Genomic DNA, 23,008 nt, shown 5'->3' on the forward strand with positions numbered 1-23,008 from the left:
TTTTAAATTTTATTTATTTATTTTTGTGTGACAGAGTCTCACTCTGTAGCCCAAGCTAAAGTGCAGTGGCATCATCTTGGCTCACTGCAACCTCTGCTTCCTGGGCTCGTGATTCTCGTGCCTCAGCCTCCTGAGTAGCTGGGATTATAGGCGCATGCCACCAAGCCCAGCTAATTTTTGTATTTTTAGTAGCGGTGTGGTTTCACCATGTTGGCCAGGCTGGTGTCGAACTCTCAACCTCAGGTCATCCGCCCGCCCCGGCCTCCCAAAGTGCTGGGATTACAGGCGTGAGCCATAGTGCCCAGCCCTATTGTACTGCATTTTGAGAATGGTGAGTTGAATGAAAATATGCTTGAGAGTCACAGTCAACTAGTCCATCTTTAGATCCAGTTCTTTTGAGGTTCAGAACATAGCCAGTTACGGACTTTTAGGGAAAACCTGGAAGGATGAAAGAGGAGGGAGGAAAGATTTCATACGCTTTTTTATTTTTTGTGGTAGAACATGAGCTTTACATATCAGACAAAATTTTCTAGCTGATAATTTCAGTTGAATCATCTAGAGATAGTGGGTAGAATAAGTATCCATGAGTCCAAGTATCTTAGATGTAGATGGATTTAAGAATGTGAAAAACAACACTTGACCAGCCTTAAAGAAATCTTCTGTTACAGTTCTAATAATTTCTTAATAGGGCATATCCTTTTCTAAGTTATCTTACTCAGGCTTTTGCTTTTTTTTTTTTTTTTTGAGACGGAGTCTCATACCGTCGCCCAGGCTAGAGTGTAGTGGCGCAATCTCAGCTCACTGCAGCCTCTGCCTCCCGGGTTCCAGCAATTCTCCTGCCTCAGCCTCCCAAGTAGCTGGGGTTACAGGCACCCGCCACCATGCCCAGCTAATTTTTGTATTTTTAGTAGAGACGGGGTTTCACCATGTTGATCAGGCTGATCTCAAACTCCTGACTTCAGGTGACCCTCCCACCTCAGCCTCCCAAAGTGCTGGGATTACAGATGTGAGCCACCATGCCCAGCCACTCAGCCATCTTTTAAAATGCGATAATATGCTGCTTAATGATGGGGATACGGGCCGGGCACGGTGGCACACGCCTGTAATCCCAGCACTTTGGGAGGCCAAGGTGGGCGGATCACAAGGTCTGGAGTTCGAGACCATTCTGGCCAACATGGTGAAACCCTGTCTTTGCTAAAAATACAGAAAATGAGCTGGGCATGGTGGCACGTGCCTGTAGTCCCAGCTACTCGGGAGGCTGAGGCAGGAGCATCACTTGAACCTGGGAGGCGGAGGTTGCAGTGAGCCCAGATCGCACCACTGCACTCCAGCCTGGCGACAAAGTGAGATTCCGTCTCAAAAAAAAAAAAAAAAAAGATGGGGATACGTTCTGAGACAAATGCATTATTAGGCAATCTCATTACTATGCAGACTTCATGGAGTGTACTTCACAAACCTGGGTGGTACGGCCTACTATATACTTAGGCTGTATGGTGTAGCCTATTGCTTCTAGGCCACAAAGCTGTATAACATGTTACTGTACTGAATACAGTTATAATACAGTGGTAAGTATTTGTATAATAAGCATAGCTAAACATAGAAAAGGTACAGTAAAAATATGATAATCTCATGCGACCACTGTCATATATGTGGTTCATTGTTGGCCGAAACGTTAAGTGGTACGTGACTGTATTTTTTGATTATTTTTCTTTCAATATACATGATTGACACTTTGGAATTGAAACAAAATATATTGAATTCAAACACTGGAGCACATACTAATGAATAACATATTATGTGCATTTTTAAAAGCTTATTTTACCTGCCAATAAGCAGGTAGTACAAGCAATTTGTGCAAAAGGCTTTTGACAAAAAATATTTACAATACTCTATACTTTTTCTAGAAACAAGCTTTTTTGTGTGTGTGTTTGTATCTATGTATGTGTTATTTTGTGTGTGTCTATTAGAAAGTAAAGACAAATTTTATTTATTTATTTATTTTGAGACAGAGTCTTACTCTATCACCCAGGCTGGGGTAACTGGGCACAGTCTCCACTCACTGCAACCTCTGCCTCCCAGGTTCAAGCAATTCTTATGCCTCAGCCTCCCACCTAGCTGGGATTACAGACACCCACCAACACACCTGGCTAATTTTTGTATTTTTGGTAGAGACAGTTTCACCATGTTGTCCAGGCTAGTCTCAAAACTCCTGGTCTCAAGCTATTTGCCTGCCTCGGCTTCCCAAAGTGCTGAGATTACAAGGTGTGAGCCACCGTTCCCAGCCAGAAAGTAAAGACAAATTTTAAAAGAAGGAGATGTTTTACCAATAATCCCTTATCCAGAGGGTAAATTGTATACATTTTCTTTTTCTGTTTTTTTGGGGGGTTTTTTTTGGTTTTTTTTTTTGAGATGGAGTCTCACTCTGTGGCCTAGGCTGGAGTGCAATGGCACGATCTTGGCTCACCACAACCTCTGCCTCCCTGGTTCAAGCGATTCTCCTGCCTCAGCCTCCTGAGTAGCTGGGAATACAGGCGTGTGCCATCATGCCCGGCTAATTTTTGTATTTTTAGTAGAGACGGTTTCACCATGTTGGCCAGGCTGGTCATGAACTCCTGACCTCAAGTAATCCATCTGCCTTGGCCTCCCAGAGTGCTAGGATTACAGACGTGAGCCATCGCGCCCAGCCTTAATTGTGCACATTTTCTAATTTTAATTTTTTATGTTTTTGAAACAGACTCTTGCTCTGTTGCCCAGGCTGGAGTGCAATAGTGTGATCACGGCTCACTGCAGCCTTGACCTTCTGGGCTCAATGAGTCCTCCCAACCCAGCTTCCCAAGTAGCTATGGGCACATACCACCATACCTGGATAATTTTTGAATTTTTTCATAGAGACAGGGTTTTGCTGTGTTTCTCAGGCTGGTCTAAAAATTCCAGAGCTCAGGTGATCTGCTCACCCTAGCCTCCCAAAGTGCTGGGATTACAGGTGTGAGCTACCGCATCCAGTCTTGAATATTCTTTCAGAGGTAAGGTTTTGTGTGTTTTGTTTTTAGTTCAAGCAGTTTGACTACATCCTAAGGTATAAAAGTACTAATAAACAAGTCAGTTTTTCTTTTGTGCATTTTTCTTTATTTTAGAGCCTTCAGGGAAATTTTTTTTTAGAAAGATCAAGAGAAGGCCAGACGTGGTAGCTCACGCCTTAATCCCAGCACTTTGGGGGGCCGAGGTGGACAGATCACCTGAGGTCACGAGTTCAAGACCAGCCTGGCCAACCAACATAGTAAAACCCGTCTCTACTAATAAAGTACAAAAGTTAGCTGAGTGTGGTGATGCATGCATGTAATCCCAGCTACTTGGGAGGCTGAGGTGGGAAAATCGCTTGAACCTGGGAGGCAGAGGTTGCAGTGAGCAGAGATTGTGCCACTGCACTCCAGCCTGGGCGACAGAGCGAGACGACTCCTCAAAAAAAAGCAAAAAGATCAAAAGAATAAGTAAGCCCTGGAATCAGTCTTTCATCATTTTATTTATTGAGACAGGGTCTCGTTCTGTCACCCAGATTGGAGTGCAGTGGTGCAGTCACGGCTCATTGCACCCTCAACCTCCCGGGCTCAAGAGATCCGCTTAACCTCAGCCTCCTGAGTAGCTGGGACTGCAGGCTCGTACCACCACACTAAGCTAAATTTTAAAATTTTTTTGTAAAGACAGGGTCTCACTATGTTGCCCAGGCTGATCTTGAATTTCTGGGATTACAGGTATGAGCCACCATGCCTAGCCTGGGCAACAAGGATGTTTTCTGTATAAGTTGTCGTGTCTTATACAAAGTGTAAAATTTGGAATAGTATGAATGGCCAAATGTCATACCTTTTGGGAGAGTCTGATGTAGGAGAGTATTTTTTGGAAGAATAATAAAGTTACTTGCCTTGATATCCAGATACTTTTAAATATTACTATGGTGCTTGTTATCTTTTTCAGCGGGGGAAATGCTGTCTGTAGCTGAGCACTTCCTGGAGCAGCAGATGCACCCAACAGTGGTGATCAGTGCTTACCGCAAGGCATTGGATGATATGATCAGCACCCTAAAGAAAATAAGGTATCTTGGGGGCAAGAAATAGGTAGTATCAAATATGAGAGGCCTGGCCAGACGTGGTGGCTCATGCCTGTCATCCCAGCACTTTGGAAGGCCTAGGCGGGCGGATCACGAGGTCAGGAGATGGAAACCATCCTGGCCAACATGGCGAAACCTCATCTGTACTAAAAATACAAAAAATTAGTTGGGCGTGGTGGCGCATGCCTGTAGTCACAGCTACTCGGGAGGCTGAGGCAGGAGAATCGCCTGAACCAGGGAGTCAGGTTACAGTGAGCTGAGATGGCCCTGCTATGCTCCAGCCTGGTGACAGCGAGACTCCATCTCAAAAAAAAAAAATTAGCCAGGTATGATGGCGCACACCTGTAATGCCAGCTACTCAGGAGGATGAGGCAGGAAAATTGCTTGAAACCAGGAGGCAGAGGTTGCAGTGAGCCAAGATCTCTCCACTGCACTCCAACCTGGGCAACAAGAGCGAAACTCCATCTCAGAAGAAAAAAAAGAAAACAGTATATTACCTCTAGCTTCAGGGAATTTTAGTTAAGGTCAAACATCGTGTAGAGTCATGTAGAGCAGTGTATTGAATAAAAATTTTTGTTTAAAAAGTAAAACCTGGCAGGGTCCGGTGGCTCACGCCTGTAATCCCAGCACTTTGGCCCAGGTGGGCAGATCACGAGGTCAGGAGTTAGAGACCAGCCTGGCCAACATAGTGAAACCTCGTCTCTACTAAAAGTAGAGAAAATTAGCTGGGCATAGTGGCAGGCGCCTGTAATCCCGCTACTCAGGAGGCTGAGGCAGGAGAATCGCTTGGACCTGGGAGGGGGAGGTTTCAGTGAGCCGAGATTGCGCCACTGCACTCCAGCCCAGGTGACAGAGTGAGACTCTGTCTCAAAAAATAAAAAGTAAGACCTGGGCTGGACGCGGTGGCTCACACCTGTGATCCTAGCACTTTGGGAGGCCAAGGCGGGTGGATCACCTGAGGTCAGGAGTTCAAGACCAGCCTGGCCAAGATGGTGAAACCTCATTTCTACTAAAAATGCAAAAATTAGCCGGGTGTGGTTGCATGCGCCTGTAATCCCAGCTACTCGGGAGGCTGAAGCAGGAGAATCATTTGAACCTGGGAGGTTGTGGTGAGCCAAGATCGCGCCATTACACTACAGCCTGGGCGAACAACAAAACTCCATCTCAAAAAAAATAAAAATAGGGCTGGGCACGGTGGCTCACGTCTGTAATCCTAGCACTTTGGGAGGCCGAGGCAGGCAGATCACGAGGTCAGGAGATCGAGACCATCCTGGCTAACATGGTGAAACCCCGTCTCTACTAAAAATAGAAAAAAATGAGCCAGGCATGGTGGCAGGTGCCTGTAGTCCCAGCTACTTGGGAGGCTGAGGCAGGAGAATGGCATGAACCCGGGAGGCAGAGCTTGCAGTGAGCCGAGATTGCACCACTGCACTCCAGGCTGGGCGACAGAGTGAGACTCCGTCTCAAAAATAAATAATAAAAATAAAAATGTATAATATATTCTTTTTTCCACACCTGACTGGAAATAGTTTGGTTTTTTTTCTTTATTTAAATATTCTACTCATATGGTTTAGTCACTAGATGCATAAGTGTTTAGTAATTTGGTGAGGTTTATGTTATACTGCCTGCTGTTTTTTTTTTTTTTCCTTGAGATGGAGTTTTTGCACTTGTTGCCCAGTCTGGAGTGCAATGGCGTGATCTCGGCTCACTGCAACCTCCACCTTCTGGGTTCAAGTGATTCTCCTGCCTCAGCCTCTCGAGTAGCTGGGATTACAGGCATGTGCATCCACATCCGGCTAATTTTGTATTTTTAGTAGAGACAGGGTTTCTCCATGTTGGTCAGGCTGGTCTTGAACTCCCAACCTCGGGTGATCCACCCATCTTGACACCTCCCAAAGTGCTGGGATTACAGGCGTGAGCCACCGCGCCCGGCCATGTACTGCCTGCTCTTAAACAAGTTGTACATTAATATCTTTGTCTGGCACACTTAAGAATGAGGTGTTTGATCTAATTATTTTTATGCAGTAAGCTCTGTGAGAATGTAGAGGTACCCAAAGATTTTATTGTGTGGAGCTGCACGCTTAGAAAGCCTTTTTTTTGAGACGGAGTTTCACGCTTGTTGCACAGGCTGGAATGCAATGGCTGGATCTCGGCTCACCGCAACATCTGCCCCCTGGCTTCAAGCAGTTTTCCTGCCTCAGCCTCCCGAGTAGCTGGGATTATAGGCATGTGCCACTATGCCTGGCTAATTTTGTATTTTTAGTAGAAACGGAGTTTTTCTCCACATTGGTCAGGCTGGTCTCGAACTCCTGACCTCAGGTGATCCGCCTGTCTCAGCCTCCCAAGGTACTGGGATTACAGGCGTGAGCCACCGTGCCTGGCCCGAAAGATTTTTTTTTTTTTAATCAAGTAATAACTGCCTACCTAGAACACTTTAATCTTATTTAAAAAAAAAAATTTTGGGTGGGGGGTTGGTCTTGCTCTGTTGCCCAGGCTGGAGTGCAGTGGCATGATCTCGGCTCACTGCAACCTCCATCTTCTCGGTTCAAGCAATTCTCCTGTCTCAGCCTCCCAAGTAGCTGGGACTACAGGCGCATACCACCACACCTAGCTAATTTTGGTATTTTTAGTAGAGATGGGGTTTCACCATATTGGTGAGGCTGGTCTCAAACTCCTGACCTCAGGTGATCCACCTCGGCCTCCCAAAAAATTTATTTTTTAGAGATAAGGTCTCGCTTTGTTGCCTAAGCTGGAGTGCGGTGGTGCAGTCACAGCTTACTGCAGCTTCCAGCTCCTGGGCTCAAGCAATCCTGCCCCAGCTTCCCAAGTAGCTAGGACTATAGGTGTGTCCACCAAGCCCTGCTAACTTTTTTTATTTTTCATAGAGATGAGGTTTTTCTCTATTGCCCAGGTTGGTTTTTAACTCTTGGCTTCCAGCTATCCTCAGTCTTCCAAAGTGTTGGGTTTACAGGCATGAAGCACGGCACCTAGCCCCCTTTATCTTAGATGCTACTTTTGGAGTCATTGCTTCTTCCCAAAAGTCCATAATTCAGCCATTTAATAATTGGTATATTATGTGCCTTTCACTGTTAAAAGAGGGATTTTGTTTATTTTGGGGTTTTTTTGAGACAGAATCTCACTCTGTCACCCAGGCGGTAAGGCAGTGACATGATCTCAGGTCACTGCAACCTCTGCCTCTGGAGTAACTGGGACTACAGGCACATGCCACCACTCCTGGCTAATTTTTGTATTTTTAATAGAGATGGGGTTTCACCATATTGGCCAGGCTGGTCTCGAACTCCTGACCTCGAGTGATCTGCCCGCCTTGGCCTCCCAAAGTGCTGGGATTACAGGCGTGAGCCACCGTGCACAGCCGAAAAAGAGATTTTAGCATTATGTGAAAATATCTTGTGAGGAAAGACTGAAAGTAATATAAAAATGGTAAATACATAAAATGTGTTTACAGTAACATAAAAACACAAAGATGACCAGTTGGTGGTCATCTTTGACCACTGTGGTACACCATGAGTTAAAAATAAAATTTGCTGTTCAAAATGAATGATTTGATGAAACTCTTAAAGTTGGCTAGTTATGGGATAAAGTTTCATAGAAAAAAATGTGTCTTGACCTGTGTTGTAAAAGTTGAAAAGTTTACTTGGTTGAAGCAGAAGATAAGGAACAAATTATTTTACTATAATCTTTGTATGTAAGTGTAAAGTGTTGCTCAGGGAATTGAGGCACCTTCTACGGATGAGTTGTAATCTTGCTGAAAGGCAGAGGAATGGACAAAGTTTACCTCCTAATGTCCTTTTAGTTTCCTCCAAAGGAACAAGTCCCCTTGTTCTGCCTCTTGGTCCATTATTATAGTCACTGAGGTATAGATAAGGCACATCTCTACATATCTAACATGCCTTCTTCACATATCATCTGGTTTTCTTTTCTCTAGTATCCCAGTCGACATCAATGACAGTGATATGATGCTGAACATCATCAACAGCTCCATTACTACCAAAGCCATCAGTCGGTGGTCATCTTTGGCTTGCAACATTGCCCTGGATGCTGTCAAGATGGTACAGTTTGAGGAGAATGGTCGGAAAGAGATTGACATAAAAAAATATGCAAGAGTGGAAAAGGTAAACTTTCGCAGTGTATACATTGGGTCAAATTACGTTAGCATGAGTCATCTCACTTGTGAGGAAATAGTTTGTTTTTCATGCTGTTGTTTTGTGTTTGAGACAGAGTCTCTCCCTGTTGCCCAGGCTGGAGTACAGTGGCACAGTCACAGCCCACTGCAGCCTCAAACTCCTGGCCTCAAGCAAATCCTCTGATTTGCTAGGACTACAGGCACATGCCACTGTGCCCAGCGAATTTTTTTTTCTTTTTGTGGAAATGAGGGTCTTATGTTGCTCAGGCTGGTCTTGAACTCCTGGCCTCAAGTGATCTTCCCACCTCAGGCTCTCAAAGTGCTGGGATTACAGGCATAAGCCATCACACCCTACTTGAATGAAGTAGTTTTAAATCAGAGCAAGGTATGTTTTTTTGTTTGTCTTTTTGAGATGGAGTCTTGCTCTGTTGCCCAGAGGCTAGAGTACAGTAGTGCAATCTCGGCTCACTATAGCCTCCACCTCCCGGGTTCAAGTGATTCTCCTGCCTCAGCCTTTAAAATAGCTGGGATTACAGATGCCCGCCACCACGCCCGGCTAATTTCTTTTTGTATTTTAAGTAGAGACGGGGTTTCACCATGTTAGCCAGGATGGTCTCGAACTCCTGACCTCAGTGATCTGCCCACCTTTGCCTCACAAAGTGCTGGGATTACAGGGTGAGCCACTGTGCCTGGCCAAAGTAAGGTATCTTTAGTTAGAACTGGGAAGAACTATACTTGCTGCCTGGAAACAAAAACCTAAAGAGGCTACCAAGTAGGGATTTCTTCAAATAATTTTGTTGTTACCTTCACTGCTATCCCTACACAAGGTTTATAAGGACAAGGGACAGGCTTATTGGTGTCTCCATGTTTGTGTATTTGCATAATCAGTCATTTGGTCAGGATATAAGCTTAACAAGGCCTCTATTACATAGTGCTATTATAACAGTAAGCCCCAGAAAGCTTTCTCTGCTCTCTACTAAATTTCATTAAGATCAAAAAGTTTAGTAGTATAGCTTGTGGCCAGTAGGTGGAGCCCCAAGCCTAAAATTCTCTGGCAATATATTTATTTTTTTAATTGGAGAGACCTAAGCCCTTATTTATTTAAATAGCAATTGGGTCTCAATGGGTTGCCCAGGCTGGTCTCGAACTCCCAGCCTCGAGGGATCCTCCTGCCTGAGCCTCTTGAGTAGCTGGGATTTTAGGTGTGAGCCACTGTTCCTGGCCCATAAGCCCCTCTAAGTCTTTTTGTCAAGTCATTGAATTTCTGTGGGTCTCAGCTGACCTTCAAGTTGAGTGTCATGGTCTAAAATTGGTGTATTTCCTAGTGGGAAAAAAATGTAATTCCAACCATATTTTTGAGCTTCATCAAAGAAAGGTACTTTAGAAACCTGAAACACTGGGCCAGGCGCGGTGGCTCACGCCTGTAATCCCAGCACTTTGGGAGGCCGAGGCGGGCGGATCACGAGGTCAGGAGATCGAACCCATCCTGGCTAACATGGTGAAACCCCATCTCTACTAAAAATACAAAAAAAAAAATTAGCCGGGCATAGTGTGGGCACCTGTAGTCCCAGCTACTCGGGAGGCTGAGGCAGGAGAATGGCGTGAACCCGGGAGGCAGAGCTTGCAGTGAGCCGAGATTGCACCACTGCACTTCAACCTGGGCGACAGAGCGAGACTCTATCTCAAAAAAACAAAAAAAAAACCTGAAACACTGGCTGTTTGGGAAAGATGAACATCTGGGAAGGAAATTAAGAAATTGTCTCTTGATTGTGGATTAAAGTGCAGTTGTCTTTTGTTCAGATACCTGGAGGCATCATTGAAGACTCCTGTGTCTTGCGTGGAGTCATGATTAACAAGGATGTGACCCATCCACGCATGCGGCGCTATATCAAGAACCCTCGCATTGTGCTGCTGGATTCTTCTCTGGAATATAAGAAAGGAGAAAGCCAGGTAAGGTTCTTGGCCTTGTTCCTTAAAGTAGATGCAAGAATCTTGACTACAAATATGAACAACAGAAATAAAAGGTATGTTTATTGCATGCCTTCTGGGTGCATAGCGTACACTGACTCTTAGAACAATCCTTTAGAATAGTTGGTATTGATTTCATTTTACAGATGAGGGATCTGAAGCTCAAACAAGTAGGTTAATTGCTTGAGGAATACAGCTAGTATTGGCCAAAATCAAGATTTGAACCTGGTCGTGTTTGGCTTGTTTTATACGATCATGCTGCCTTTCCTAATGCACCAGGGGAACATAAGGTAGGAGTCAATTCAGCTTTGAAGTACTAAAGGAGAATTTCAGCTCAATGCAGTGGCTCACACCGATAATTCTAGCACTTTGGGAGGCTAAGGCAGGTGGATGGCTTGAGCCCAGGAGTTCAAGACGAACCTAGGCAACATGGCGAATACCGTCTTTTATTAAAAAAAATTAACTGGGCGTGGTGGCATATGCTTGTAGTCCCCACTACTTGGGAGGCTGAGGCGAGAGGATTGCTTGAACCCAGAAGGTCAAGGGTGCAGGGAGCTGTGATCACGCCACTGAACTCTAGCCTGAGCAACAGGCTTGAGTTGTCTCAAAAAAAAATAAATAAATAAATTCTAGACGGCAGGAGGCTCACAAGGCTCCATCACATTTGGAAAGAATAAGAATCAGTTAGTGGGAAGAATTAAGACCCAGAATTTTCATGCACACTGCCAGGACAGATGTAGGATTGGACTGAGTGGTCAGAGACCTTAGAAAGGCCAAAGTCAACACTAATTGCTGTGTGACTTTCAGTTCTGGTTGTTTTATAATGATATAACTAGAGCTGGCCGGGTGTGGTGGCTCACGCCTGTAATCCCAGCACTTTGGGAGGCCGAGGCAGGCGGATCACGAGGTCAGAAGATCGAGACCATCCTGGCTAACATGGTAAAACCCCGTCTCTACTAAAAATACAAAAAAAAATTAGCCGGGGGTGGTGGCAGGTGCCTGTAGTCCCAGCTACTTGGGAGGCTGAGGCAGGAGAATCGCTTGAACCCGGGAGGCGGAGCTTGCAGTGAGCCAAGATCGCGCCATTGCACTCCAGCCTGGGCGACAGAGCGAGATTCCATCTCAAAAAAAAGCAAAACTAGAGCTAAATTCGCTTACAGAGGTGTTGAGGTCATGGCTTTAACGTAATTCTGACTGAGATACGTGGGAGAGGTGGGTGGAGGGAATATAGTATGACCCTTAGAGCTTCACCAGTCCAGGGATTTTAAAATCAGTGTTTTTTCTTGACCACACAGACTGACATTGAGATTACACGAGAGGAGGACTTCACCCGAATTCTCCAAATGGAAGAAGAGTACATCCAGCAGCTCTGTGAGGACATTATCCAACTGAAGCCCGATGTGGTCATCACTGAAAAGGGCATCTCAGGTGGGACTTTGTTAATTTTTCCAGCCTACCTTTGAGGTAGACGAGGGCGGGTGATTTGTTTTCTCCCCTCATGTTTGGCAGGGGCGTAATAGTGTCATGGTTAAGAGTACTTTGATTATAAAACCAGTTCAGAACCCAGCTTGACATCTCTACTCTTGGATTTGTAGATTTAGCTCAGCACTACCTCATGCGGGCCAATATCACAGCCATCCGCAGAGTCCGGAAGACAGACAATAATCGCATTGCTAGGTGAGTAGGCCAGGTAAAAACAAGACTTTTCTTCCCGTGTGTTTCCTTTTTGTAGTTGCATAACATAGTCATCATTACCTGAAAAGGTTTAATAAAGGATATAGTAACAGGTGGAAATAACCTTGGCTTAGCTGCCTGCCCTCTTCAGAAGTCCTCTAGTCCAACAGTTATTTACTGCATGAGTCTCATCTGTACTGCCCCTAACCATTAGTGAGCAGCTTGTGCTTAGACATCTGTAATTGCTACTTTGGTGGGTGTCCGTTACATTTCTAAATAACTGCCTATCAAAGAGGTTTTCTTTAATGTCATTATGATGATTTTTGAATGAACATTTCCAGAGTAGCCTGTTTTAAGTGGCCTGGATTATAGCAGAACCATCAGTTTCCTCAGCTACATCCTTAGCTGCTATTTATGCAACTCTAGATTGCATTCACTACTTCTGCACTGATGTCTGTGCTCATAGACCATTCTTTTTAATAGACAAAGTCTTGCTGTGTTACCTAGGCCTGTCTCAAACTCCTGGGCTCAAGCAGTCATCCTGTTCTCAGGCTTCCCAGTACCTGAAACTATTGGCATGCACCGCCATGCCCAGCAAAGTTAATTCATTTTTAATTTATTAAAAAGCTGACAAATCTACCCCAACATAATATATCACAGATCCAAATCATATTTTATACTTTTATACCCCAAAGGGTATTAACATGCATACGCATAGTTGACTTCACATGGCCATGAGTTGGAGAGAGTGACAAGCAATTAGTCCTACATTCATTAAACTTGGGTCAGACATATGTAGTCATCCCTTGATGTCCACGGGGCATTGGTTCTAGGATCCCTCCTTGAATACTAAAGTTTGTGGATGCTTAACCCTTATATAAAATGGTATGGTATTTGTGTATAACCTATACACATCCTTCTATACACTTTAAATCACCTTTAGATTGCTTATAATGCCTAATACAGCGTAAATGCTATATAAATAGTTGCTATACTGTATTGTCTTTAAAATTTATATTATTTTTTGCTGTTGTATTATTTTCCATCCCCCCGCCCCACCACCCCCCCGCCATATTATCGATGCATGGTTGGTGGAATCTGCATGCGGGACCTGCGGATATAGAGGGCCAACTCTACTTACATGCTTATTCGCCTTCCTCCTTGCCTGACCTTTGCATCTTTGGTACAGTCTTATTATTGGCCTGGAGACTCAACTGGGCAGTACAGGATGGGTTATATCTAGAAATTACCATTATATAGTATAGACATGTTAATTTTTTTCTTTTGTCTTTCTTTTTTGCAGGTTCTAGTTCTCTAGTTGAAATATGTACATGTTAGATATGCATGAGAACTAATTTGTCCAGATTTTAGTAACCACAAAGTATATTTTGAATTCAACTATATCTGGTTATAATAGTGATGACTAGTTGCCTTAGGTGTACAGTTGACCCTTGAACAACTTGGGGGTTAGGGGAATCAGTCCCCAAGGAGTTGAAAATCCATGTATAATTTTTTGACTCCCCCGCTCCTAATAGCTGACTGTTGACCCAAACCCTTACCAATAACACAATTAACTATCACATATTTTGTATATCATATGTGTTATATAGTGTATTCCCTTAAATAAAGTAAGCTAGAGAAAATGTTATTAAGAAAATCATAAGGGCAGGGCACGGTGGCTCATGCCTGTAATCCCAGCACTTTGGGAGGCCAAGGCAGATGGATCACCTGAGGTGAGGAGTTCAAGACCAGCCTGGCCAACATGGTGAAACCCCGTCTCTAATAATAATACAAAAATTAGCTGGGTGTGGTGGTGCATGCCTGTAATCCCAGCTATTCGGGAGGCTGAGGCAGGAGAATTGCTTGAATCAAGGAGGCGGAGGTTGCAGTAAGCCAAGATGGTGCCATTGCACTCCAACCTGGGCAACAAGAGTGAAATTCCATCTCCAAAACAAGAAAATCACAAGGAAGAGATAACACATTTACTATGCCTTAAGTGGAAGTAGATCATCGTAAAGGTCGTCATCATCATCTTCATGTTGAATAGGCTGTGGAGGAAGAACAGGGGCTGGTCTTTCTGTCTTGGGTGTCAGAGGCAGAAGAATGGTAGAAGGGGAGGCAGGATGGGCAGGAGGCACACTCGGTGTAACTCAGTGGAAATACATCGTAATTTGTCTGACTTTTGCTTTTTTGTTTCTCTAAAAATATTTCTGTATAGTACCAGTCCCTCTTCCACTGCTTCAGTTTCAGTGCCTCTATCATAGAAGGGTCCATATCATAAAAGAAGCCAAAAGCAGTCTTGAATAATCAGAAGCCTTCTGCCAGATTGTCTAATGTCAGTTTGTTTTCTGGCACTGCTGCTTCTACATCATCTTCCTCATCATCTGGCACTGGTTTGGAAGCAGTCGTCTCCATCAAGTCATCTTCTGTTTGGTTTTTTTTTGTGGTTTTTTTTTTTTTTTTTTGAGATGGAGTTTCGCTCTTGTCGCCCACGCTAGAGTGCAGTGGCACGATCTCGGCTCACCACAACCTCCGCCTCCCGGGTTCAAACGATTCTTCTGCCTCAGCCTCCCGAGTAGCTGGGATTACAGGCATGAGCCACCAAGCCCAGCTAATTTTGTATTTTTAGTAGAGACGGGGCTTCTCTGTTTGTCAGGCTGGTGTTGAACTCCCAACCTCAGGTGATCGCCCGCTTCAGCCTCCCAAAGTGCTGGGATTACAGGCATGAGCCACCACACCTGGCCTGTCATCTTCTGTTAATTCCTCTGGTGTAATGTCTGTTAGCTCTTGAGTTTCTCCAAGATTCATATCTTGAAACCCTTCACCACCACCACGCCAATTTTTTAGCCACATCCACAGTCTCTTTCATGATTTCCTTGATTCGTGATTTCCTTGATTGGCTCTGTCATAAATCCTACAAAGTCACATACAACATCTGGACACAGTTTGCTTCTGCAGAAATCTATTGTTTTGGGCTTGATGGCTGATGGCTTTCATAAGGCTATATCTATAACAACTGTGGCATCTTCAGCAATGTAATCCTTTCATATTTTCATCATGTTCTCTTTGTTGGGGTTCTCTTTCCTAATGTTGACTTTTTTTTTTTTTTTTTTTTTTGGAAACAGAGTCTCGCTCTGTCGCCAGGCTGGAGTGCAGTGGTGTGATCTTGGCTAACTGCACCCTCTGCCTCCTGGTTCAAGCGATTCTGCCTCAGCCTCCCGAGCAGCTGGGACTACAGGTGCGCACCACTATGCCCAGCTAATTTTTGTATTTTTAGTAAAGACGGGTTTTCACCATGTTGGCCAAGATGGTCTCGATCTCTTGACCTCATGATCCGCCCGCCTCGGCCTCCCAAAGTGCTGGGGTTACAGGCATGAGCCACCATGCCCAGCCGACGGTTCTTTACATGAAGTACCATGTGTAATAAGCCTTACAGGTCCTTCTCTGCCTGTGTGGTCTAGAGTATTTGAATGTCTTCAGTGTTGAACTCATGGGGCTCTGGGTAGCCAGGGGCATTGTCCAATATCAGAAGCACTTTAAAAGGCAGTCCCTTTCTGGAAAAGTACTTCCTGACTTCAAGGACAAAGCATCGATGGAAGTAATCCAGAAAAAGTGTTCTTGTTTTCCAGGCCTGGTTGTACAACCACAAGACATAAACTTGACTGCCCAAGGGACAGGCTAACTCCTTTGCACAAAATCCTGGTGCTCCCTTCTCTTTCTTACTAGTAAATGTCATTTGTGGCATAATCTTCCTGATTAGGTCGCTTTCATATACATTAAAATTGTATTTAGGCAGATACCATTTCTCCTCAATGATTTCTCTCTCTCTCTCTCTTTTTTTTTTTTTTTTTGTTTGAGACAGCGTCTCACTCTTTCACCCAGGCTGGAGGGCAGTGGTGCAGTCTCAGCTCACCACAACCTCTCCTTCCTAGGTTCAAGCGATTCTCCTGCCTCAGTCTCCCAAGTAGCTGGGAGTACAGGCGTGTGCCACGACACCTGGCTAATTTTTTCTTGTATTTTTAGTAGAGACAGGGTTTCACCAGGCTGGTCTCAAACTCCTGACCTCAAGTCATCCACCCACCTCGGCCTTCCAAAGTGTTAAGATTACAGGTGTAAGCCACCAAGCCCAGCCCTCAATCATTTTCTTAATGGTATCTGGGAACATGTCTGCAGTTTCTTGGTCGGCAGAAGCTGTTTCCTGCTATCTTGACATTTTAAAAGCCAAACAAACCTCTTTCTAAAATTATCAAACCATCCTTTGCTGGCATTAAATTCTCCAGCTTTAGATCTTTCACCTTCCTTTTCTGATGAGGTATCATAATGATTTCACATTTTCTCAAATCATATTAGTGTATATAGATAGGCTGTTCTTACCTACATAAAATCTGCATTTTCAATGTGAGATTAATAGGTATATTTCTCAAAAAAAAAAAAAAAAACAGGGTTTTCACAGCTGCTGGCGTAACTGCAATGCTGCTGTAACTGCAATGACGGCTTCAGTTTTTTGTTGTTGTTGTTTTTGGGTTTTTTTGTTTTGTTTTGTTTTGTTTTGTTTTGTTTTGTTTTTCAGATAGGGTCCCACTCTGTTATCTAGGCTGGAGTGCAGTGGCATGGTCACAGCTCACTGCATCCTTGATATCATGGTTTCAAGGGATCCCTCACCTCACCCTCCTGAGTAGTTGGAGCTACAGGTATACATCACTATGCCCAGCTAGTTTTATATTTTTCTGTAGAGACAGAGTCTTGTTACGTTGCCCGGGCTGGTCTCAAACTTCTGGGCTCAAGCAATCCTCCTGCCTGGCCTCCCAAAGTACTGGGATTACAAGTATGAGCTGCTGTGCCTGGCACCCTGAAAATCTTTTTCACCGGACAGGCAAGACCTCTTAAGTGTTGTTTCCAACAATCCACTTGTGCCTGTATCCCTAGCTACAGACCCTAGAGACTAGGGAAATGGGTAAAAGTATCTGAAATCATCTGATTCTCCCCACCTCTTCCATCCAATAGAGCCTGTGGGGCCCGGATAGTCAGCCGACCAGAGGAACTGAGAGAAGATGATGTTGGAACAGGAGCAGGCCTGTTAGAAATCAAGAAAATTGGAGATGAATACTTTACTTTCATCACTGACTGCAAAGATCCCAAGGCCTGCACCATTCTCCTCCGGGGGGCTAGCAAAGAGATTCTCTCGGTGAGTCAGCCTTGGATGTATGACCAGATGAAGTAGATCACTGGACTTCTTGAGAGTTTCCCAAAGGGCCTAAAATAATTCTGTGGTCCATTTATAGCTATTTAATTTGGACCTATAGCCACAAATTCCTTTTCTGCTTCCTTTTTTTAATTAAATAATTTAAAATTTTTAAAATTGTAATAAGCATAAAATTTACCATCTTAATCATTTTAATTGTACAGTTCAGTAATGTTAAGTATATTCATGTTCTTGTGCAAGAGATCTCCAGAACTTTTTCATCTTGCAAAACTGTGACTGTACCCATCAAACAAGATATCTCATTTCCTCCTCCCTAGCAACAACTGTTTTCTTATTTTTTACGTTGAAGTTATAAATATTACTTTTTTTCCTCATTGAGGCTAAGTAACTTTCCCAAAGGCACATAGCTAGTAAGTAGGAGAGTGTACAACACCATGCAACCTCCTAAAAGATACAACTAGGAAGGGATGGAATAAGTTATGGCTCTTATCTAGCAAGATACATGCTGTTTGTTTCCAGATAACTAGCAAGGGATGAAATAGCTTATTGCTCTAATCTAGCATAATGGACAAAGACCTAACTTTATGGTTGGGTGACACCCCCAAACCCTTTGCAGATACCACTCCCCGCCACCCTATATTACAGTCGTGAGTTATATATTCTCAGGTAAATAATCTGCTCTGCCCAGTAGGGGTTCCAAGCACCTTTTCTAGTTGCCCTCCTTGGTGGTTTACTAACTTTGGCAGTTAGGAAGTCCTTTTGGTGCCTCTGATTTTATGAGTCATCAAGCTTTGGTTTCATACTGTCTGTTTGCTTCTCCAAGGAAGTAGAACGCAACCTCCAGGATGCCATGCAAGTGTGTCGCAATGTTCTCCTGGACCCTCAGCTGGTGCCAGGGGGTGGGGCCTCCGAGATGGCTGTGGCCCATGCCTTGACAGAAAAATCCAAGGCCATGACTGGTGTGGAACAATGGCCATACAGGGCTGTTGCCCAGGCCCTAGAGGTCATCCCTCGTACCCTGATCCAGAACTGTGGGGCCAGCACCATCCGTCTACTTACCTCCCTTCGGGTGAGTTCCTCTCCAAGCTTTTCTCTTGATGGAGTAGGGAAAGCTGCGTTTGCCCTGAGGGGAAGGTTCATATCTGGCTATCCAAATTCTGTTTATAGTTTATTCCTTGAAATCTTTCTCTCCTTTTAGTCTTTGACTTGTTTGCTGTCATTGCCATTTTTCCCTATCCCTTCCGTACTGGTCCATTATTTTTTACTTCATTTTTTACCTGATGTTTCCTATTAACTTATTTTCCCCTTTACTTCTTGCTTCACTTGCAGGCCAAGCACACCCAGGAGAACTGTGAGACCTGGGGTGTAAATGGTGAGACGGGTACTTTGGTGGACATGAAGGAACTGGGCATATGGGAGCCATTGGCTGTGAAGCTGCAGACTTATAAGACAGCAGTGGAGGTAAGGCACCCTAAGATATGTACATGCTGTTTAAATTATTTATTTTTGAGATGCAGTCTCACTCTGTTGCCCAGGCTGGAGTGCAGTGGTGTGATCTCGGCTCACTGCAATCTCCACCTCCCGGGTTCAAGCAATTCTTGTGCCTCAACCTCCCAAGTAGCTGGGCTACAGGCATGCACCACCACTCCCAGCTAATTTTTGTATTTTTTAGTAGAGATTAGGGTTTCACTATGTTGTCCAGGCTGGTCTCGAACTCCTGACCTCAGATGATCTGCCCGCCTTGGCCTCCCAAAGTGCTGGGGTTACAGGCATGAGCCACCATGCCCAGCCTGGTCTAGTCTTGAAGGGAGGGGTAAAGAAGGCAGAATATTCCTCTAAGTTATTCCAAGGCATTCTATCTCCCTAATTATCTTTAACTCATACTAAAAGCAAGATAATATAGCACAATCTGTATCACTTGCTTAGGGAGAACTGCATTTATTTATTTATTTATTTTGAAACAGAGTATTGCTCTGTTGCCCAGGCTGGAGTGCAGTGGCACGGTCTTGGCTCACTGCAGCCTCCACCTCCCGGGTTCAAGCGATTCTCCTGCCTCAGCCTCCCAAGTAGCTGGGATTACAGGTGCCTGCCACCACGCCCGGCTAATTTTTTCTATTTTTAGTAGAGACGGGGTTTTACCATGTTGGCCAGGCTGGTCTCGAACTCCTGACCTCGTGATCCGCCTGCCTTGGCCCACCAAAGTGCTGGGATTACAGGTATGAGCCACCACACCTGGCTGAGAACTGCATTTTACATTCAGGACTGAAAAGGCCGGGCATGGTGGGTCACGCCTGTAATCCCAGCACTTTGGGAGGCTGAGGCAGGTGGATCACGTGAGGTCAGGAGTTCAAGACCAGCCTGACCAACATGGGGAAACCCCATCTCTACTAAAAATACAAAATTAGCCGGGCATGGTGGTGCAGGCCTGTAATGCCAGCTACTTGGGAGGCTGAGGTAGTAGAATCGCTTGAACCTGGGAGGCGGAGTTTGCAGTGAACCGAGATCATGCCACTGCACTCTAGCCTGGGTGATAAGAGGGAAACTGTGTCTCAAAAAAAATAAAAGACTGAAAAGGTAGATTTCAGACAAAATGGCAGTTCCGTAGTAGGATCTAGGTGATAGATCTAAAGGAAAGAAAAGTGTCCTTTCCTTCTCTGCTGACCTCTTTGCATCTGTGGTTTTTCTTCTAGACAGCAGTTCTGCTACTGCGAATTGATGACATTGTCTCAGGCCACAAAAAGAAAGGCGATGACCAGAGCCGGCAAGGCGGGGCTCCTGATGCTGGCCAGGAGTGAGTGCTAGGCCAGGCTACTTCAATGCACAGAACCAACAGAGTCTCCCCTTTTCCTGAGCCAGAGTGCCAGGAACACTGTGGACGTCTTTGTTCAGAAGGGATCAAGTTGAGGGGCAGCCCCCAGTCCCTTTCTGTCCCAGCTCAGTTTTCCAAAAGACACTGACATGTAACTCTTCTGTATTGTAAGGTTGCCATTTAGTTTGCTTCCGATGATTAAATCTAAGTCATTTGAGAAAGTTGTTATGTGTTTTTCAACCTTAGGCCATCTCTCTTATCTCCTGGCAAATAGGGGGAGGCAGAAAACCTTACTGCGGAGGGAAGGGAGACCTGGAATGAGGGCATTCAGACTCTTTTGCCTTCTTGAGGGAGTATTCTTCAGACTTCTCAGTAAATTTTGGTTGGAAAGACCCTTTTGGAGTTCAAAGGATAATACTGTAAAGCTTACGAAGCACCATTTTGCATTCACCACCCAAAGAACAAGAGGAACCTGTCTAAAGCATGGGTGTTCCCCATATGTGGTTGTATGTAGAGCAACACCCAGTACATCCTAGGGCTCTGGCATGTGTCCTAAAGGACATATAACATCTTTTTTTTTCTTGGTGTGGTTTTCAGAATTCTCCCTTTACCGTGAGTTATTCTCTGCCCTCTTCCAATGTTAACGATTCCAGTCTTCATTTTGGCTTGCTGGCGTATTGTCATGCCAGTATCCTGTCACAGTCAGACCTCTCTGCCTTTCTGCTAGCAGAAACAAAATATTTAAATTCCATTTGTTTTTATCAAGGAGAGAAAAAAAATCTGAGTAGTGGTCCCAGGATGCTAGAGGCTAGGTGGTACTAGCCTTTGATTTCTTCAGTGTTCCACTTGGCTACTGGGCTTTTCACCCTCCCGTCTGTCCTTATGACTGATACATTTAGCCTTGTTTATCTCTTCCCTGACCATGGGACCTAGTCATATTAAGTTGAATACTTGGTAGAATAGGGCCGGGCGCGGTGGCTCACGCTTGTAATCCCAGCACTTTGGGAGGCCGAGGCGGGCGGATCATGAGGTCAGGAGATCGAGACCACGGTGAAACCTCGTCTCTACTAAAAATACAAAAAATTAGCCGGGCGTGGTGGCGGGCGCCTGTAGTCCCAGCTACTCAGAGAGGCTGAGGCAGGAGAATGGCGTGAACCCGGGAGGCGGAGTTTGCAGTGAGCCGAGATTGCGCCACTGCACTCCAGCCTGGGTGACAGAGCGAGACTCCCTCTCAAAAAAAAAAAAAAAGAATACTTGGTAGAATAGTGGTAAGTACTGTCTAACAGATGTGTTCTAGTCATTTGAATGTTAACTAATGGATCCTCACAACAGCCCTCTAAGACAGGTAATGTTATCCCCCATTTTGTGAGGAAGAAATCTAATGCATAGACAGGTAACTTGTTAAAGGGTCACAAAGCTGATAAGTGGCAGACCTGGAATTCATATGTAGGCACTGTGGTTCTAGAGGCCATGCTTTAGAGACGGAGTTTCTCCGTGTTGGTCAGGATGGTCTCAAATTCCCGACCTCAGGTGATCCACCTATCTCATCCTTGCAAAGTGCTTGGATTACAGGTGTGAGCCACCACTTCCGGCCAAGGAAGCCATACATTTATAGCTGGCTATCCTGACTGATCTGAGGTGTGGGGTGGAAAGGGGCTTGTGAGATGCCTTGGCTTTAGCTTCCTGCTTAGGTCAGTCCAAAGCTCTCTGCCTATACTCTTCTGCAGGGGGCTCAGAAATAAGCCTACCTGCCTTTTGCTGAAATCTCTGCCTCTTTGCTTGCAGTGTTTTAATTCTCTTGGAGCTTTAACTCCTCAGAGATGATGAGTTAATTCTTTTTTTATTTATTTTTTTGAGACTGGAGTCTCGCTCTGTCGCCTGGGCTGGAGTGCAGTGGCATGATCTCAGCTCACTGCAACCTCTGCCTCCCGGGTTCAAGCAATTCTCCTGCCTCAGCCTCCCGAGTAGCTGGGACTATAGGCATGTGCCACTATGCCCAGCTAATTTTTTTTGTATTTTTAGTAGAGATGAGGTTTCACCATGTTGGTTGGCCAGGATGGTCTCCATCTCTTGACCTCGTGATCCTCCTGCCTCAGCCTCCCAAAGTGCTGGGATTACAGGCGTGAGCCACCACGCCTGGCCGATGAGTTAATTCTTAAATTAATTAGTAAAACGACTCACCTTGTAACCACACTTTGGGAGGCCGAGGCGGGCGGATCACGAGGTCAGGAGATCAGACCACGGATTAGCCTCTACTAAAAAAAAAGATAGTGAAATATTGCCCATAACGCCTGAGAAATGACGAAAGTCCTGGGAAAGGTAGTCATCTTGTAGATTCTTTCCTCCCCTTTGTTCCTTACTCAGTCTAGGTTCGTTTTGTTTTCAGCTCTAATAGTTAAGCACTTGGGTAGTGTCATAGTCTTCCTTACTATTATTGGTACCTCTTTTTTTTTTTTCTGAGACAGTCTCGCTCTGTCACCCAGGCTGGAGTGCAGTGACGCGACCTTGGCTCACTGCAACCTCCACCTCCTGGGTTCAGGTAATTCTCCTGCCTCAGCCTCTGGAGTAGCTGTGACTACAGGCACGCACCACCATGCCCAGCTGATTTTTCGTAATTTTAGTAGAGACAACGTTTCACCGTGTTAGCCAGGATGGTCTCCATCTCCTGACCTCATGATCTACCTGCCTCGGCCTCCCAAAGTGCTGGGGTTATAGGCATGAGCCACACTGTGCCTGGCCCTATTGGTACCTCTTTTTTTTTTTTTTTTTTTGAGGTGGAGTCTCACTCTGTCACCCAGGCTGGAGTGCAGTGGCACGATCTCGGCTCAGTGCAAGCTCTGCCTCCCAGGTTCACGCCATTCTCCTGCCTCAGCCTTCTGAGTAGCTGGGGCTACAGGAGCCCGCCACCACACTCGACTAATTTGTTGTATTTTTAGTAGAGACGGGGTTTCACCGTGTTAGCCAGGATGGTCTCAATCTCCTGACCTCGTGATCTGCCCACCTCAGCCTCCCAAAGTGCTGGGATTACAGGCGTGAGCCACCACGCCCGGCCTATTAGTACTTCTTTAAAGCATCTGTAATACCTGCTTTCTTTTTCCTTTTTATTTA

General features: G+C 45.0%; 1 protein-coding gene across 1 annotated transcript in view; it reads left to right on the forward strand.

Moving 5' to 3' along the window:
- CCT3 (chaperonin containing TCP1 subunit 3) overlaps positions 1-20,121 on the forward strand; it is a 28,102-nt gene extending 7,981 nt beyond the window's left edge. The window contains exons 6-14 of the mRNA XM_032154150.2: positions 3,970-4,087; positions 8,049-8,235; positions 10,047-10,196; positions 11,510-11,642; positions 11,810-11,891; positions 16,893-17,073; positions 17,915-18,160; positions 18,421-18,552; positions 19,782-20,121. Coding sequence (XP_032010041.1) covers positions 3,970-4,087; positions 8,049-8,235; positions 10,047-10,196; positions 11,510-11,642; positions 11,810-11,891; positions 16,893-17,073; positions 17,915-18,160; positions 18,421-18,552; positions 19,782-19,886 — 1,334 coding nt within the window. The 3' untranslated portion in view covers positions 19,887-20,121. The remainder of the gene's footprint in view (positions 1-3,969; positions 4,088-8,048; positions 8,236-10,046; positions 10,197-11,509; positions 11,643-11,809; positions 11,892-16,892; positions 17,074-17,914; positions 18,161-18,420; positions 18,553-19,781) is intronic.
- The last annotated feature ends 2,887 nt before the right edge of the window (positions 20,122-23,008 follow it).

This window comes from Hylobates moloch, unplaced genomic scaffold, assembly GCF_009828535.3.
Source record: "Hylobates moloch isolate HMO894 unplaced genomic scaffold, HMol_V3 SCAFFOLD_5, whole genome shotgun sequence".
Classification (NCBI taxonomy): Eukaryota; Metazoa; Chordata; class Mammalia; order Primates; family Hylobatidae; genus Hylobates; species Hylobates moloch.